The sequence below is a fragment of the Ochlerotatus camptorhynchus genome, unplaced genomic scaffold (assembly GCF_037179485.1).
Source record: "Ochlerotatus camptorhynchus isolate MF236.1 unplaced genomic scaffold, CSIRO-AGI_Acam_v1.1 ptg000228l, whole genome shotgun sequence".
Taxonomy (NCBI): domain Eukaryota; kingdom Metazoa; phylum Arthropoda; class Insecta; order Diptera; family Culicidae; genus Ochlerotatus; species Ochlerotatus camptorhynchus.
In genome coordinates, this window is record NW_027040718.1 from 558,569 (window position 1) to 577,784 (window position 19,216).

General features: G+C 40.9%; 1 protein-coding gene across 1 annotated transcript; it reads left to right on the forward strand.

The window, feature by feature from the left end:
* The first annotated feature begins 11,976 nt into the window (after nt 1–11,976).
* On the forward strand, nt 11,977–18,176 carry LOC135703968 (uncharacterized). Its single transcript, XM_065225324.1, has 5 exons — nt 11,977–12,316; nt 12,909–13,101; nt 15,565–15,675; nt 16,599–16,808; nt 17,902–18,176. Exons 1-4 carry the CDS (start codon nt 12,314–12,316, stop codon nt 16,730–16,732), a joined length of 441 nt encoding a protein of 146 aa, XP_065081396.1. The 5' UTR covers nt 11,977–12,313; the 3' UTR covers nt 16,733–16,808; nt 17,902–18,176.
* Nucleotides 18,177–19,216: the final 1,040 nt, after the last annotated feature.

Sequence of the window (19,216 nt, forward strand, 5' to 3'; positions counted from 1 at the left end):
GTGTTGCTTGGGTAACGCGGTGACTGTTCAATTCGTAAGTGGAGTAATAAGTCCTTTTTTGAAAAGTTCCGCTATGAGTCATGGATTGAATGATTAAGACTTGTGATATCAGTGAGCTGATGAGCTGCGGTTCCTAAAAAATGAATCGCGCGTCATCAGCTCCAACTACACCATCGGATAGGGGCAACTATCACCTTTCCGAAAGTGGTATTGGTTTGCGTGGGAGTACTTTGGTTCGCGTGTAAAGGGCCTTAGAAAGTTTGTTTACAAATGCTTTTGTGCCGTTACAATTATTATGCCTGAAATGATGATGAGCTGAAGAACGTCTTCGTTTTAAACATCCTCCAGATCCAATCGTAATTGTGTGAATGTCCACAGTCGCTTAATATACATCGGAACTTTGCGGACCATTTCTGAAGAAAGAATAGAACGTAAACAAAGCTTGTTTACTAAAGGATCATTGTGTCCGACCTGTGCAGGAATGCATTTTGCCCGAATGTAAATTTATACAACATGTCAATAGCTTGATGAAATATAGGCCATGGCACACATAGTAATGGAACAACATCATTTCTGGACGTTTCTGGATTTCCATCCATATAGGAGAAATGGATGTAATAAGCCTAAATGCCCCTAATTTGGGCCCATACATAAATTCAGCAATACATAAATTTTCAATAGTAACCAAAATATCCATTAGTACCGTTCCAACGACGCGTTCATCTATATAAAATTCATAAATAGCATATTTTTAGCTACGGGTCCAATATTAGATCCATAGGCCAACATTAGAGCCATAGCCTACTCTAATAAAAAAAAAATACGAAACGAATTATTCGTTGCGGTTTCGAAGGAATTCTCGAACTTTTCCCTTAATACGACCCATCAAGCGGCGCACAACGGTCGCGTCCACTGTTTTTCCATCTGAGCTGCCGTTTTGATGACTGTACCTCTTACCTTCAGTTTCTTTTTGATAATTACTCAGTAGTTTTCAATGGGCCTGAACTGAGGACAATTGGGTGGATTGAGGGTAGGGTTACCATATGGTATCCTAAAGGAGGACATGTCCTCCTTTTTCAATAATTTTTCTACGTCCTCCTTTTGCCCAAAAATGTCCTCCTTTTTAATCCTTGCATATTTCCAGTAACATATTAATAAAATTGTTTTCAAAAAGCGTTGTTTGCAGAGCTTATTTGTTTAATTATGTCGCAACTTTATCTTATCTAGCAAATGCCATTCGATGGTGGGACTAGGAGTATACTACAGCTGTCAACTCCCCACATTTAGACTGCGGTCAAGATTGCTGTCCATTTCGTGAATTTAATCTAAATTTGACGGATGGAAATTTTTTAAATAAACCTGAATATTTCAGACAAACCAGGTATCATTTTTGACAATCTATTTCTAGAATATCGGACGATCAACAACAGAGGGATTTTATATATTATATATTATATATTATTTTCGAAGAGTCAGTGAAAATTCATCAATTTTTTCTGTATTTTTACTTAAATTTGACATTTCGAAAATAAATTATAATGTTCGAAAAACTCTCTGGTAAATTTAACAGGTTGCTTAGATGTTCCATGTTGGTTTCAATCGCGATGACATGTATCCTGATTTTTGAACATGATAAAGGCTGGGGTGGTTTTAAGGCTGTAAAGCTGCAGTTTTCATGCAAATCAGCTAGACGAGAGCATTTCTAAGTATCAAACATGAATTATGAAGGCTAGTTTGATGCATTTTTCAGAAGTAAAACGAGAAGATGAATTAAATTGATATCTACCACAAGTTATGAACAATCTCAATTGAACCTTCGCAAATCATGAATTTTGTGATAGTGCACATATTATTAAAACGTTTGATAAAAACTCATTGTCCTCCTTTAATGTTAAGAAAAGGAATCATTGTCCTCCTTAATCTCCAAACCTCAAATGAAATGTCCTCCATTTCAAGTTTTTGATATGGTAAGCCTAATTGAGGGTGTTCGAAACAAACTGGACTCCGTTGTTATTGTACCATTGTTGAACTTCCCGGCTCTATTCGGCAAAATTCGCTTCTGGAGAAATTCGGTTTTGTAAACCTCCGACTTCATCATTTTCTCAGTGACGAAAACCTTTGTCGTCTGACCACAGCTGCAAATTCCCTGCCAGATCATATATTTGCATTTGAATTTATCCACAAAAACAAATTTGCATCTGCCAGGGACACCTCCTCGAGCCTTCGCCTTGAACAATTTTGTTCCTGGAAGCTGTCCGAAGTCGGCTTATGATTTCATCATCTATAAGTATGCACCCACCGGACTTGGTCAGCAGGTTGTCATAAACTTTCGAGCACGGGTTCTAGCTGGGGCATGAAGTAGTTCGCCTCCTCGTGGTGTGCCCTGGAAACGTTAATTATCGAGCCCAAGGGAAAGATATTGCGGCTAAACGAACTACCGCAGAGTAAGGACGCTGGAACTCCATCCAGCTTGTCCCAGGAGGTTGATAAGACCTGCACAAACCCTCGTTGTGCAAAGGCAGGAGTGACACCGGGTTCTTAGAGTGGTTAGCACACGCAGCTGGTAAGCGGTCACATCTGTCCTGTTTGGCCCTGGACAATTGGCTGGCTATCACGTCTGCTCTAGAACTCAGGCGAACAACTTACATCGATCAACAAGAGGTAGGCCCTGCACAGCTGCTCACTGTGCAATAGCGAGTGTCACACCTGACACAACACTTAGTGACGCGCCATAGCGCAACCGGCCCCCTCCCATGACGTAATGCCTTCGGGCGATTCTGGGGAGGGCAAGGGCCTAGAGCACAGGGTAAGGTTTAGTGGGTTGGGAGCGCTACATCTCCCATCCATCCCCACACCCTGAGTTATCTTCTCAGTGTCTGGGAGCAGATTCAACCCCGCATAAAAAAAAAAAAAAAAAAAAAAAAAAAAAAAAAAAAAAAAAAAAAAAAAAAACCAAGGGGGTTTTAGCTATGGTATTCTGCTTGAGTGCTCGATTTGGTTTCCTATTGGCGCGGTATTCCTGTAAGCGTTCGCTTAAAAGAATTCGCTGCACTGTACTACGGGCGGCATCATACTTTTTACTCAAATCGCGATCGTACATACCTGGGTTGCTTCTGATGGGCCTCACGACCTTTCCATGGAGCGGACGGTTGACAGTTTCACTCCGACGTTTACTGTGAGGCTTCCGATTCATCCCTGTACGTTATGAGCACCTGCCATACGGTGTTTCTAGGAAAATTCAACACTCTAGCCAGCTTGGACGCGGACCACGATGGATTTTTCAGGTGAAAGCACGTTAATTTTTCTTTCTACGCTCCTGTTGCATGGTGACTGTTTCCCAAACAAGAGCGTTTTATGAACTGAAAAAATCCACTGTTATTGTGAAGTAATGAAATTGGGTTGTTAGCGGAATACTTAAATAAGACAGCAATAAAAGGCTATCTTCTATTTAATTCCACTTAATTAAGTTTGGCATCCACGACAGATACGTATTTCAACTACAATGTGCAGTCTTCAGTGTCATTCCCACTAAAAACTTATCAAAAAAATAACCCCCTTATGTACTCAATGAAATTACAATGTGTAGAATCGGAACCTACCTAACTAATAATAACCAAAGATTTAAGTAAAGTAAAGGAGAAAAATCTATTCCAATCTCTAACAAGGAAAAAATTCCAAAGGCTTGGTAGCCATCATAATGATAAGTCTTTAGTGGGAATGACACTGATGAAGACTGCACATTGTAGTCGAAATACGTATCTGTCATGGACACAGTTATTGTTATTGTTGTTGTCAACAAATAGACGCCTAAAACTCCAGAAAACGTCCACTAGTAGCGCTGTAAGCAAAAGAGTTTGTTCTATTACTAAGTGGGCCATGGTGTATAGCCAAGACGATAGAAAAAGAGCACTGAAATGGCTCATCCATGAGCTACGCTAAAATTAAACTAATAATTAAATAATTAATTATTTATCACGGAGCTGAGCTCACTTGTCTATAAACCATGTAGATTTGAGAGGCTTGGGTTGATGATTTTCCTTTGCTGACTGAAGCTATCAGAGGATGTAATCGTCTACGTACATTAATTTTAGTTCAAGCAGTATATTTTACGAATTTCGTCTCATCCGTTACTCCAGCTGAAAGTTTATAATGCAATTCATTGCAGACATTTGATCTTTTGCAGAGATTGCACCAACGATTATAACTATCATAACTATCGTAAACAGCACAGCATTTACTTTCGCATCTTAAATCAAATTACTCGTACGAATAACGAAGAACCAACGTTTAAAATTGCATAAAACTTTAGTCATCTTTTTGATCAACTTGATAAAACAAACACCCACTGTCACTTTCTGTAGAGTGTTCAGTCCAGAGGAGGCACCCTCCTTCAATTCATTCACCAGATAATCATCTTTACACCTCGGATACCTCGGAAGATCAAGTTTACTCACGTTAACTCGACCAAAGCCATTCGGAGCGGCAATATACCTAGTAAACAATAGTAAATAGTACCTTTAAGCATCGAATGCGGCGAAGTAGACAATCCTCTAAAACTGCTTTTTAATGTGAGAGCTTGAATTTGTAAACAAAACGCAACCAGGCACGCAGTTACCTCCTAGACAAAGTCGTGCGAAATAATTTGCTCGAAACGGCGTCAAAATGCGCGAAGAATGTGAAACAACGAGCGATACCATACCAAATTCAGCCGACAGCAAAAGAAATAACCGAAGACCGTTCCCCAACAGCGTGGTTGCTTGCTGGAAACTTGATAGACAGTGGCCAGCGGCATGCGCCACACCGCTTTGACGGCATTTGGACAGGTGGGCGCTCACTGTCATGCTTGCACGTCTGACCCGCAGGGTGGAGGAAAATAGAGATAGCCACATCAACAAGCAATCGAATGCACAGTGATTATGATCGAATAGATAGAAACGTGAATGTGACGTTCGATGGACGGCTTAATCCAGTTTTTGATGTTTGGCAATATGTATACTTTCTATGATAACGGTTTTACCAGAGCAATTCGGCGGAAATGAACCACCGTCCTCGCCCAAAAGTTACACCGACTCAATATGTACTCAGTGCTAGACAACGGACTATATTGAACCAGTGTAGCAATAGAGTTATGTACCTCTCAATTTCGGAAAATAAATAGTCGTTGGGATTTTATTTTAACAGCAAAAAAAACATTGGGGGATGCCGACCATGTGGAAAATTCTCCAGCAAAATCACTTAGCAAGGAAATATTTTTTTACAGAATTTAAATTATGGTTATGCTTAGTTTCGAATAAATTCAGATTTTCCTAAATACTGGATACAGCATTGTGCAGCAAGTCAACAAATCATGTTTTCAGTCTTTGATCAAACATAAAGAAATTATAATAATATTACATGATGAGGATTTTGAGATGATAAAACATGCATGGAATACCATGAGTAGCGAATGAAAACCTTTCTCTTAAATCCTGATGAATGTGGGCGTCTTAGTGGAATACCTGTATAATGAGAGAGAGAAGGATTAGTATTTTCCATTTAATTCCACTACTTTATTTGCTTAACAAGGATCTGTCAAGGATAAGCAAATAAAGTAGTGGAATTAAATGGAAAATACTAATCCTTCTCTCTCTCATTATACTTTCTCTTAAAGATTATTCGTGACTTGATAAAAATTGGAATGTTTCTCTGGCACAGCGTGAGGGAGCTTCATCGAAGATTGAAATAACTTTTTTTTAGAATAATATAATAAATTATGCTCATCATAATGTGCATAATTTACGATAAATTTTACATAAACTCAATTAACTTTCAGACACATTTCAATGGTGTGAGCAGCTTACACTTGTTTACTGCCACTCAAAGAAAGTCGGTCGACGGTAGCAAATCTTAGCAAGCCGGGTAAAAAGCATTTCAGGATTGAATCGCTGCCTATAAATGGTGAAATGTCTTGCACATGAAAGGGAGAAGAATGCATCTCAATTGTTTTTGTGGGTACTATTATATTTATTAGAAAATGAAGATCTAAAAGAAAAAATGTACATATCACTCGTATCAAGCCGTTGAAATAGAAACGTGAAAAAAAACCAGGTTTCATATTTGATACTTAATTTTAAAATCAGTAGGTATTTTTTTTAATTTTCACAGCTAGGAGATCTGACAGACAATCATCCGATTATCTCTTTTGGTTACTCAAGTAACCAAGAAGCCCACTAATTCGCCTTTTTGCAATATAACATCCCTGCAGACATGCTGACTGATAACATGCTCCAAAGCAACATTCCGAGCTTTATCGTAGCTTTAAAGCATTATTTAAGTCTAGGTCATGGTCTACAAAGAGTGTGATAAATCTGGTCTCCCAAAATTGCTACGTCATTTCTGGATCTTGCCTTAGCGGTTTGGCTAATTTTTCTGAAGAAAATGGCATAACACGTGAACATTCAACATGACCCTTTTTAATCATTTATTAATTGGCGCTAACCAAACATGCACTACTTTGTAGTACAAAATTTAGAAATTCAAAAGAGCAATTGATAGTATGTCCCAGTTTGCCACCTTCTCCCAAAAAAGGGTAAAATAATGTTATAAAGTGATGTTACCTTACAAGGAATGCACAAAGCCACATACTGTAATGTAGTTTTACTATGTTTTCAATTGCTGCCAACATTATTTACTGGAAAAATGTTATATAAAAAGTTAATAATAAAAACTGAATTTAAAGGGGTAACCATAGAAAACGGCCCTATCCTCTAAACTATTAACCATATTTATTTGACTTTTTAAACAAAGTGTCATATTTTGAGTAGTTTGCCGAGAGAAGTATCCTTCCATCTCTTTAGAGGAAAAATTGAATTTTTTTTTATATAGTAGGCCATAATAATTTTTTGAAATTGTCAAACTGTGGGGAAATCTTATGCGAACAATTCATTTGAACACACTTTTTATTAAGGCAATAGTTTATACACAATTCAATTAAGTTCTTGATTCCAAGTTGGAATCAGAATCGGAGTTGGAGTGACCCTAGTGACCATGGCCTTCATTTGGACATATTAAAAACAACTACTATTATAACTACTACTAAACTGCTTAGGGAAAAGAGTTCAACAATATCTGGCTAAGCTCGAGGTACGATTGACAATACATATTGGGTATATGTCCCTAACCTTGTTCTAATATGACACCTTCAATTACATTTTATACCGTATCTTATGCAATAATTGAGCTGCAGTCGATATTTCACTGTCAACATGTAAGCACATGAAACAAGCAAAACATGAATTTTAATATTACATCCAAGAGGATGCACTTGAATCGTGTCGAAAATCTCATGTAAATTTTAATGGCCACAAAATTAAACAAATGCTGTAAAAGCAGCGTAATTTCAGTTCATGCACTGTATTAATGATAAGTTGGCAAGTAATATCAAAGAAGAATACTAAGATGAAACTGTCGTCGGAAGAAAAACTTTATATTTTAGTGTTTTTTCACGGTCCCTTTCTTCCAATGAATAACTCCCGTATGCAAGGTAATTTTGTGGTTTTGCTTCCTTCTCGGTAGATCTGAAATTTTGCGCACTTTTTTTTTATCAAAACAATCACACCAAAATCAGAGATGTCCCATTTTTCAATTACTCGATTAATAACTAATCGATTATTTTTTGTTAGCTGTGCTGTCATTTTTCCACCAATGAGAGTGCAGCACATGTTTGAAACGATCGGTGATGATCCTCTGGAGATGTTAATGTTTATATCGGCATGATATAACCGATTACAAATATTTTACTTTTCGGTTCGTTAATCGATTAATCGATTATTCGAATGAAAATCGGCCATCGCTAGATGAATGTGAAACGTCATTTCAAATATAAGGACCGTACATAAATAATGATACAAATTGAAAGGGACCGGAGCTAATCACAAATTACTTCACCACGGTAACTGAAATAAACACGACTGTTCACCTGTTGCTTTAAGTGGACCCTACACGTTTGCTTTTATTGACAATAATCGTATTGTCAATGCAATCTATATTGACGTCAATACATCGGTTGCTCCAATATCACGCGTGATATTGAGAACGTATGAGAGCGGAAAAATATCAATTTGCAAATGAGTAAAGGGTGATACGGTCAAAATTTGGTCAAGGGAAAACGCGTGTAAATCGGTGAAATCGTTTATTTAAAAAATCAAATTAAATTTCTTTTTCAAGTTCAATTAGTATAAAATTCAGGAAAAATATTCAGTTAGGCTTCCGCTTTTCCAAATCCGAATTGTCGGGCCTTACGCTTGACCCCTGCCATCAGATTTTGTACAGCCACCTTGTCCACCTTCTTCGCCGCAGAAAGCCAGTTTGCCTTGAACTGCTGCTCGCCCTTAGCAGTTTTTTTGGTCTTCTTTAGGTCCCGCTTGACAATAGCCCAGTATTTCTCAATTGGGCGGAGCTCTGGCGTGTTGGGAGGGTTCTTGTCCTTGGGAACCACCTGCACGTTGTTGGTGGCGTACCACTCCATGGCCTTTTTACCGTAATGGTAAGATGTCAAATCCGGCCAAAACAGTACGGAACAACCGTGTTTCTTCAGGAAAGGCAGCAGACGTTTATTCAAACACTCTTTCACGTAAATTTCTTGGTTGACAGTCCCGGAAGCTATGAAAATGCTGCTTTACAAGCCACAGGTACAGATGGCTTGCCAAACCAGATATTTCCTTGCGAACTTTGACAGTTTCATGTGCATGAAAACATCTGTTACCTTTCCCCTTCCTTTTGCCGTATAAAACTCCTGTCCCGGAAGCTGCTTGTAGTCGGCTTTGACGTCGGTTTCGTCGTCCATTACCACGCAGTCAAACTTCGTCAGCATCGTCGTGTACAGCCTCCGGGATCGCGCTTTGGCCGTCGTATTTTGTTTATCATCGCGATTTGGAGTCACTACCTTCTTGTAAGTCGATAGTCCGGCTCGTTTTTTGGCTCGATGCACGGTTGTAGACGATACACCCAGCTTATTTGCGGCATCTCGGAGAGAGAGGTTAGGGTTTCGCTTGAAACTACCGGCAGCTCTCTTTGTCGTCTCAGCGGCTTCCGGTTTTCGATTTCCCCCCGATCCAGACTTCCTGGCTGTCGACAAACGTTCCCCAAACACTTTAATTACATTTGTAACGGTTGATTTGGCAACTTTTAGCGATTTTGCCAACTTTGCGTGCGAGTAGCTCGGATTTTCGCGATGCGCGAGCAAAATTTTGATACGCTGCTCTTCTTGCTTGGACGGCATTTTGACAACTGAAGAGTGAATTCCAAAATCAAAATAGGAGCAACATTCTACACACACACACCTTCAAAATGAGGGGTGTTCAGATTTTTTAAATGCAAAATTGAAAGAAATACGTCAAGTTGATATTGACCAAATTTTGACCGTATCACCCTTTATGCCATCACTGCTAGGCATTATCAAGCCTTTTTGCTATAGGGAGCTGCACCGTCGAGTTAACCTCACTTATTTTGACATCTGGCAGTGGTTTGTTTACATGGACTTAGAAAAAATATATTAAATGTTTTTTTTTAGATTTTTTTGAGAGGAATATTTTTCAAACAAACATAGGGGAAATGACGGCTTCGGCATGACAGACTATTTTCGGCAACCCAAATTGAAACACTATTTTCACTGGATTTTCTTAAGAAAACACTTCGCTGAATGCATGCAAACGATTCTTTATGCTTTCAGCTTCAATTTGGCTATATTTTTACCACTGAGAAAAAGCAATCTAGCAGGGTTTTCTTGAAATGAAACACACGCACTATAAATTGTAGCTGATTTCGAGTTGCCGATAATAGAACAGCAGATTTACATGCAGTTCAAATGGAACGGTTGCCGAAGAAAAACTGGTTGCCGACAATACTCGCTCTCACTAGAGAAGATTGGAGCTTTGTAAAAGCGTTTCAAAACAGTTTTTGACAATTCTTTCGACTGAAATTGTTAGAACAACTGGCAGCAAAAGATTTTAAACAAACCAATACTGCATATGTGTGCGTTCCATAGAGAAAAAGGCTATAGAAAGAAGGTCACTGCTTAGGTTGCCGAGAATACGTAAATTCCCCTAGTCGAATATCATATCTTTTAATTATTTTTTTTTTAAACCTCAAATTCAAATGAATCGACTAACAAGCAAAGGTAAACAAACCACCACTGGATGTCAAACTGATGAATGCGGGTTCATCGCGTTCATTCGTGACGTCAGCGTGCAGCATCCTATAGCTTTCAGGATTCATACACAATTAAAACACTATATATTGCCTTTGTGAGGTCAATTCTGGAATATTGTAGCATTGAATGGTTTCCTTTTTCAATCACGCACGAAGAAAGATTAGAATCTGTAACAATTGGGGTACTCCCTGCCCAGCATTAATGAGACCCCCCTCTACACTGCCTCAGGGTCGGCATACACGTGTGACTATCGCGGCCAAGGAAACACTCAAATACTCTTTACACACCCCGATGAACTCTCACACACAGGTCTCGTTTATTTCCCTACTTTCCCACTTTCTTATCGGTTATCTCCTACCTTAACCTTCGGTAGTTCTTCCTTCGTCTTCCGTTGTCGATGGGGGCCCCCTTCTCCTCCGTTCCGCTACACCTTCACCTTCACTTTCTCCTTTCCTTTGCTTCTGTTCTTCGTCCCTCGGTTTCGACTGTGGGTTGCCCAGTCGATTCACCTCTTAACCCTTCACTCTCCTCTTCTCCTACGGGTGCTCCCACGGTACCGTTTGCCGAGCCGTTCGCGAACTGTATAACGTGTCCACGACGCTCAAGGCCGATCCACAATGGCGATGAACACGGACTAGTAAACGCGGCTGGTTCGCGCCGTAGATAATGATAACGGTAAACGGTAAACTACGGGGTCCTGGATATTTCAGTAGGTTGGCTCCTCCTCCACTACTGATCGAGTTTCGCGCCTCAAGACTCGTGCAGGCTACTAACTTTAACTCGAATAACAATCATTCACTTTGATGTATATCACATTCGATTTGGATTTGTCTAGCTTGGTTTTCGACTACCACTTTTAACTTTTGCCAGGCAATTCGCTAGCAACGATGGCGGGTGATTTCCTTGCGCTCTCGATCGTTAATCCATTTTTCTTCAGCCCAATTTCGCCCCATCATGGCCCCTTTTACACCACCTCCCGATGGCCTCCCAATCCTGCTGTCAGCGGCATCTGGCTGTGAGTAGCGGAACTTCGTGGAGTGGTTGCGTGCTGTCCAGTGGGTGGTGGGCGGTGTTGGCACTAATATTTGAATCCTTTCCTGGCATTCATAACATTTAAATCGAAACACAATCGAATCGCGACAATCTCAACAATCTTAGACAGATAGACACACCACTGGTTACACTCTCCCTCCGCTCGGGTTAAAAAAAAATGTCGGTGAAGCCGAATTTTTTTTTTTTGTTTTCATACACAAGAATTCCAAAATTGTGACGCGTACCTCTGAACCAGCATTTTCCCAAGCAAAACGAAACTTACTCACACACTTTGTTTTTAACACAAACTAATGAATTAAAACCTCAAACTTGTTCAAAAGTATCGAATCACGGATGTTAGCTAGGGAAAGAGTAGCGTTTTATTTAACAGTGAATAATTTGGGTCGGGGTCATAAGTTATCATCGTTGGTAAACCAACTCTACTCAGTTTCAAGGTTAAAACCTCCTACTGACCATCAACATCTTGCGATTCCGGTCTCCAGCGAACCCATTTACACTGTCTTATTTTCGGGACCAACATTTAAGCAAAACGAAATAAAATAATCACAAATCAAACTAATCTAATATTCTAAAAACCAAACTACTTACTTAACAAATTATTATTTATAATCATGCAAATTTAAAATATACCATGGCAATAATATAAAGAATTCCGGAATAATAATTACAATATGTACAAAGTTACTCATGAGTACGGTGTGAACATTCATCACCTTTAGAAACGTTTTTCAAATGTCGGAGTAAGCCATTATCAGTATTGATCAACTGTGGCTTTTTTAATGAATCGTTATCAGTTTTAGCAGTGTGTGCGTATGAAAGACTGTGAACAACCAAACTGACAATCCTATTATTCCGTGGCTATTGTGCAACGTGGTGAGTAGTAAGAATTTCTGGCTAAAGTCCAGGTCAAAGTGTGCTCTTTAGAAGAATTAAATATCAATTTGATGACATTGTGTCTAAATTGGGCCCAGTGATCATTTTGGTGTCACTTCTTCCATAAGATCCTTTTGACCAGTGAATTTAGATGGAAATTCGTTTATATGAGGATGATTGGTATGGTGAACACACAATATGGTAAGTATACAAAAGCTATGTGAAGTGATTAAAATTGGATCTATGGTGATAATGGATTGGCTTGACGAACATTGTATTGGACGGTTGTTGAAACTATGAAAACTATTGATTATGTTTTACATTTAATGGTCATGTACTATTTTCTCAAACGTTCACACTCTCATATTTTGTACTGCAATTATCAATTACTTACGATTCAATATCACAAACTTGTTTACGATATTGTTTGTAAGTCAATTGATTGCATTAGGTGCATAGCCGAGCTTTTAGAAATGGTCACAGCTATTCTCCAACAAAATGTAAATAAAAAAAAAACCCAAACTACTAATATTTAGGCCTGAGCTTAAAATAAATTCTTACGATTTTCTCTATGAATGCATTCATTTATGGATGTGTTAATAGTAAACACTATATCTCCTTAACAATTGATTCTCTCCTCGATTCAGAATTTCGCAATAGGATTAGGAAAACAGCACCAGATGAAAATGTTATCGGTCCAGCTATCCTCCTCACCATTGACCTTCTATCACTCAAGAATCAACGTTAACTAATCAGTGGTACCACGCTGTGTTTCTATATTTTTCTATTTTAGGTCTTTAGATCCGCTGCTGAGAAGACTCCTAGCGATCTTCCGTTCAGATCTGCGACCTCGTATGAACTATTGCCCTTCTTTGCCACGATGACGCACGGTCTATATTGTGGGCCTATCTTCGCGTTGAAGTCCTTGTTGGCTGCTGATAAGGTGAAACTCCTTTTAAACACCCGTTGTCCGACAGTGAATGTCGGTGAGTATCGTTTGTGGCGTAGATCATATTGCCTTTTCGTGTTCTCGTGGGCTCTCTTCAAATTTTCCCTCACGAGCTCGAAGTTCTTTTTGCTGACTACCTTCATTCTTTCCGCACGGCCTTCTTCTGAGAGCTCGTTCTCATTCTCCCTCCGATGATCTGATCCTCGTGTTACCATATCATGGCCGAAGATCACTCGATGAGGGGTAAACTTCGTTGATCCATGTACGGTGTTATTCAGAACAAACTCAATTTCTGAAATTTTTGAGTCCCAGAGTTTCTGGTCCTGGCGAACGTACGTGCGGATCATTGAATTTATTGTTCTATTTAGACGTTCTGCCGGGTTCGCTTGACATCGATGTCGTGCATTGGCCCAGTGCTGAATGTCGTATTTCCTTAACAGTTCTTGGAACTCTTTTGACAAAAAAGTAGTGGCGTTATCTGTAATAATGTACTGCGGGACAGACAGCCTTCGAAACCACCTTTCCTCGAGGATTGTGCACAGACTCGAAGCAGAGATCTTCTTCACCGGAGCAAGTAGACAGTACTTAGAAAAAATGTCTAAGACGACTAACAAGTGGGCATTGCCTTGCTTGCTTCGGGGTAGAGACTGTATATAGTCCATGCACACAATCTGAAAAGGTCTGCTAGTGATTCGTTGATTTCCCATTTCTGGCGCAGTCGATGTTGTGGAGTGTTTGCTCTCCTTGCACGTCTCACACTTCCCAACGTATTTTTTCACGTTAGCACTCATTCTAGGCCAATAGTACTTCCTTTTTATTTTTTCGATGCATTTCTCAAATCCAATGTGCATCATTTCGTCGTGTTCCTGCCGAATGATTCGTGGACGTTCAGATTCAGGAACGCATTCCTTCCATTCAAATCTGTAGTCCAGCACATCGGATTGAGCAGCTACAAATTTGAACAATTTCCCATCTTCGATCCGGAAGTCGACGTACTTTTCGGGATCATTTTCCACGGCTTTGAATAGGTTTTGGTACCATTTGTCTGCCTCTACAACCTCAAGTGCCTCAATGGACCGGGATAGTGCATCAGGGACAATGTTTTCTTTTCCTTTACGGTGTTTGACCTCCATATCAAACTGTTGCAGCGTAATGCTCCATCGGCTCAAACGCGATGAGGATCTCCATTTGGCTCTCATTATGAAAGAGAGTGCCGATGAATCCGTGACGAGGGTAAAGTGAGTGCCCTCGATGTAGCATCGAAACTTCTCAATACAGCGAAGGGCAGCCAACCCCTCCTTTTCTGCTGCATGATAATTGAGCTCGGCTCCTTTTAGTTTCTCTGAGTGATAAGCTATCACTCTCTCGACCCCATTGTGAACCTGAGTGAGCACACCTGCGAGAGCGGTATCGCTAGCATCCGTCTGCACGCAAAATGACACGCTGAAATCGGGATTAGTCATAACAGGGGCAGTAATTAGCCTCTCCTTTATGGCTTTAAACGCATATTCTGCTGCTTCATTCCACTGCACTTTCTTCGGTTTATTTTTCAACAAATCGGTGAGTGGTGCAGTGAGTTCGCTGAATTTATCGATAAACCTGCGGTAATAGTTTACCATACCGAGGAATCTTCTCAATGACCTTACTGACTTCGGGGCCTCGTATCCCAGAATCGCTTGGACTCGATCAGGGTTAGGCCGTAATCCTTTTTCGGAAAGGATGTAACCGAGGTAAGGCAATTCGTAGCAGCAGAATTTCGATTTTTCTACATTTATGTATAAATTTGCCTCTTTCAACCTTCGTGCCAAATCCCTTAACTTCTGCACGTGCTCCTCAAACGTGTGGCTCGCTACCACAATGTCATCCAGGTAGACGAAAATGGCTGGTTCTAGTTCTCCATGCCCCAACACTCTGTCCATCAGCTTACTCAGCGTTGCTGGACTATTCACCAGTCCGAAGGGCAGCCTAGTGAACTGGAAAAGTCCCTTCCCTGGTACTGAAAAAGCAGTAAATTTTCGGGACTCGCAGTTCAAGGGTACTTGGAGAAAGGCTTGTGAAAGGTCAATTGTGGTCAAATACTTGAATGGACCCAATTGACTCAATATCCTATTTTGATGAGGGAGAGGGTATGCATCCCTCTTCGTTCGTTCATTGAGCTTTCTCGCGTCGAGACATAGTCTCACGTCTTCTCTTTCTCGTTTTTCAACGGGAACGACCGGTAAAGCCCAATCCGACTCGGATGGCTCGACGACTCCGTCCCTAACCATATTATCCAGCGCTCGATGTATCTTTTTCTGTATTTCTGGGCTCCAAGGGTACGGATTTTTGCGAACTGGGTCAGCATTTAAAAATTCGTCTTTCATCTCGATTTTGTGCTCGATGAGACTAGTTTTCCCCAAGTGGCCTGGACTCGCTGCTAAGAATAAGCTTTTCACCTGCTCCAGTTGCCGTTTTTGGTCATCGTTCAGCTCACTAACGCTTTCCCTTCGTTTTGTTTCAGCTTCATCGATCACTTCGATGGACTGGGAAATTGTTGGACGAATTCCAAAGGCCTGCCAGAAGTCATATCCCAAGATGCAACGACGATTTAGGTTGGGAGCAACCAAGACCGGTAAGAGTTTAGTTTCTCCGTTGAATGTTATTGGAATGTCGGTGGTCCCTACGACATCTAAATTTTGTCCTCCTGCTGTCTTTAAATTAACATTCGTGGATCTCAATTTCAAATTTAGAGAACTCACTAGCTTCCTACCACCTATTCCTAACACTGTTCTGGCTGCACCACTGTCTAACAGTCCTATGAGAGAAATTCCCCATATTTCCACCCTCACGAATGGTCTTGGGTCATCGCTGAGTGTCACGAGCATTGTGGCTATCTCTAACTCCTCGGCTGTATCTCCACTCACTCGTGAATAGCCTAGCTGTTCGAGAGTCTCTGGAACTGCTGGCTCTATGTGAGGTCTTGTGGAGTTGTTTTGAAGACTGTCTTGCCTCTCTAGGCAGTCTTCGGCCCATTTTTTGACTGGCAATAAGGACAATCCTTCGTTAGAAAGCCCGGGAATCCACAACGTTCGCAGAACATTTTCCGTTCCCTGGTACAGTCCCTAAAGTCATGCCCACCTTCATGGCAATTGTAGCATACATTCTTCCTCACCGGAATGTACGCACTAACGATCCTCTGTAGGGCACTAGTTCCACTGGGACCAGGATCTGTTCTCCTCAGTTGTTGTGTATTGTCCGGCTTCGTTTTCGGTTTGATGAAATTTGTGTACTTCTGGTTGTTCTGATTTTCCTTCTCTTGTTGTTGTTTCCAGTTACGCTTCTGATACAGCTGATTTTCGCCTGGTTCAAACTGGCGATTGGAATCTCCTCTATTCTGGTTTCTGTTCTGGTACCTGTCTCGATGGTCTTGGAACGACTGCTGTTGTCTAACCTCATCGATCTGCACTACCTCTTTCCTTGAAAACCTCACGTCTTTCTTCTGGTACATGTGCCAGTTTATCGAATCGAACCGCTTACCAAAATCTTTCATTTTAGGTATTGAATCGACGTTCGCAGCCAGCATTGCAATACGGCAGTCGTCCCGAGTATTGCGGAATAGGACGTCAAACTTCCGTTTTTCATCCCATGGAATCGACATGCAGCGAAAAATCCGGACCATGTCCAAGTAAAAATCCTGGAACTTCTCCCTGGAACCTTGCTTTCGGTTATTAGCTTGCCGTTCGTACACGTAATCGATGTCCACAGGTAGAAATTCTTTCTTCAATTCCTCTACCAGTTCATCCCACGTATTCAATTCCGTACTAACCTCCATGAACCAGGATCTCGCCTTCTGTGTGAACAAATGGTGAGCACCCTGAAATAATTCAGCTCCTGAAAAACCTTCTGACCTAGCATTGAATTCCACCTCCTTTAAAAATTCATTCAATCTTCTCCCATTATCCATTCCGTCATAACGTATTGCCCATTTATGGATTGGAAATCTACTACTACTGTTCATTGATCTACTTTTCTCTCTATCTCTGTCACTAATTTCGTTCTCTTTATTTGCTACTGTTTTCTTCTCTTCTGCGCTCTTCAGCGTTTCTATCGAATCGTTTTTTTGCTTAATCCAGTCTAAGAAATCTACTGGTTTAGGTTGAGTTTTTTCGACCCTTTTCTCTTGAGTAACTCTTTCCTCAATCCGAGTACTATTGTTGGTTTGGAGTGGGACATCCTGTGACTGACTCTGACTTACTGGTTGTTTAGATTCCAGCACTGTGATACGTTGAAGCAAAAGGCTCACAACCGACGCCAGTTGTCTGATTTCATCCGCCAATCTATCCTTCTCACTGTCCACCTTTTCAGACTCACTACCACCCACAGCACTCACCTCGTTACTCTCCTTTCCTCTCAACCCACTAACACTATCCTCAGTAGACCTCTCTACTAGGTTTTCATTTACGATTTCCTCCAGCTCATGATCAGCGTTCTCGTTCACTTCCTCATTACGAAGTTGGTGTAAGCTCTCGTTGATGATCGCCAACTCAGCTTCTCTCACTTCTGGAAGGTGTGAGTTTGCCGAGAAGTATACACTGAGCAGCTTTACACACTCTCCGGCTATGACCGCCAGACTGTTAATTTCATCCTCCTTTTTAGTATTGGCTCTCAGTCGATGCATTCGGAAGAGGATGTGAATGAGCCTGGTTTTAAACAGCTGATCTGGTGCTCTCTTCGACCTTCGCTTTTCTAAATGGTTCTTGATGCCATTCAGCTTTCCATCACAAACCTCCAACTCTTCTACTACGGATTCACTAACAAACTGAAATGCAACATCTGATTTGTCTTTTTCCTCTTTCAGGCGACATCTCAACGTTCGTTCTGATGCACTACGAGAAGCATCCGTCGTGCTACCGCGTATCTTCAGTTCGTGTTCCAGTTCATCTATGGTCAGATGACCTGGATTCATCGCATGGTACTGTGCCGTAATATGAAGCATCTCCATCGCTGCTATTGACATTCAACCACGAGAAAATCGATAAATAAAAATCAAAAAGAAACTTAAATTTTGCTCAAGTGGAGCTGCCAATCAAAATTAATTGAAAAATTCTATTTTTGCACACTTTCGTTGCTTGAAAGCAGTTAATTAAAAAAAAAAATTGGAAATTCTAAAATTTATTCACGCTCCCTATTGAAGCAAATAATTTTAAAATCCTAGTTTTAGTCCGTTTTAATAAACGTTTTTTTTTTTTGTTTGTTTGGTGTTTTTTTTTTTTTTTACAATCTGAAATTCACACAACACTACTGATTCCGGAATTCACCGCGAAAATACTCCAACAACTAGACTTGTACGATTTTAGTTTGCTTTACTCAATTGTTGGTAGCTATTAAGACCATTAACTGACATCCAAGACCCCTCTTAATAAACAAATTCTATTGAATTTTCTTTCATCAACCCGGTTACCTGTTTTGTGTGTTTTGGTCAAGTTTGTTCGCGAAGTCTGGATGTTTTCCCAGAGACTTCTGCAAAGACACGCAATCGGTATTCAAGTGTACCCGAACACTGATAGTCTACGCAAATTTTCAGTTGGGCGCCAAGTGTAACAATTGGGGTACTCCCTGCCCAGCATTAATGAGACCCCCCTCTACACTGCCTCAGGGTCGGCATACACGTGTGACTATCGCGGCCAAGGAAACACTCAAATACTCTTTACACACCCCGATGAACTCTCACACACAGGTCTCGTTTATTTCCCTACTTTCCCACTTTCTTATCGGTTATCTCCTACCTTAACCTTCGGTAGTTCTTCCTTCGTCTTCCGTTGTCGATGGGGGCCCCCTTCTCCTCCGTTCCGCTACACCTTCACCTTCACTTTCTCCTTTCCTTTGCTTCTGTTCTTCGTCCCTCGGTTTCGACTGTGGGTTGCCCAGTCGATTCACCTCTTAACCCTTCACTCTCCTCTTCTCCTACGGGTGCTCCCACGGTACCGTTTGCCGAGCCGTTCGCGAACTGTATAACGTGTCCACGACGCTCAAGGCCGATCCACAATGGCGATGAACACGGACTAGTAAACGCGGCTGGTTCGCGCCGTAGATAATGATAACGGTAAACGGTAAACTACGGGGTCCTGGATATTTCAGTAGGTTGGCTCCTCCTCCACTACTGATCGAGTTTC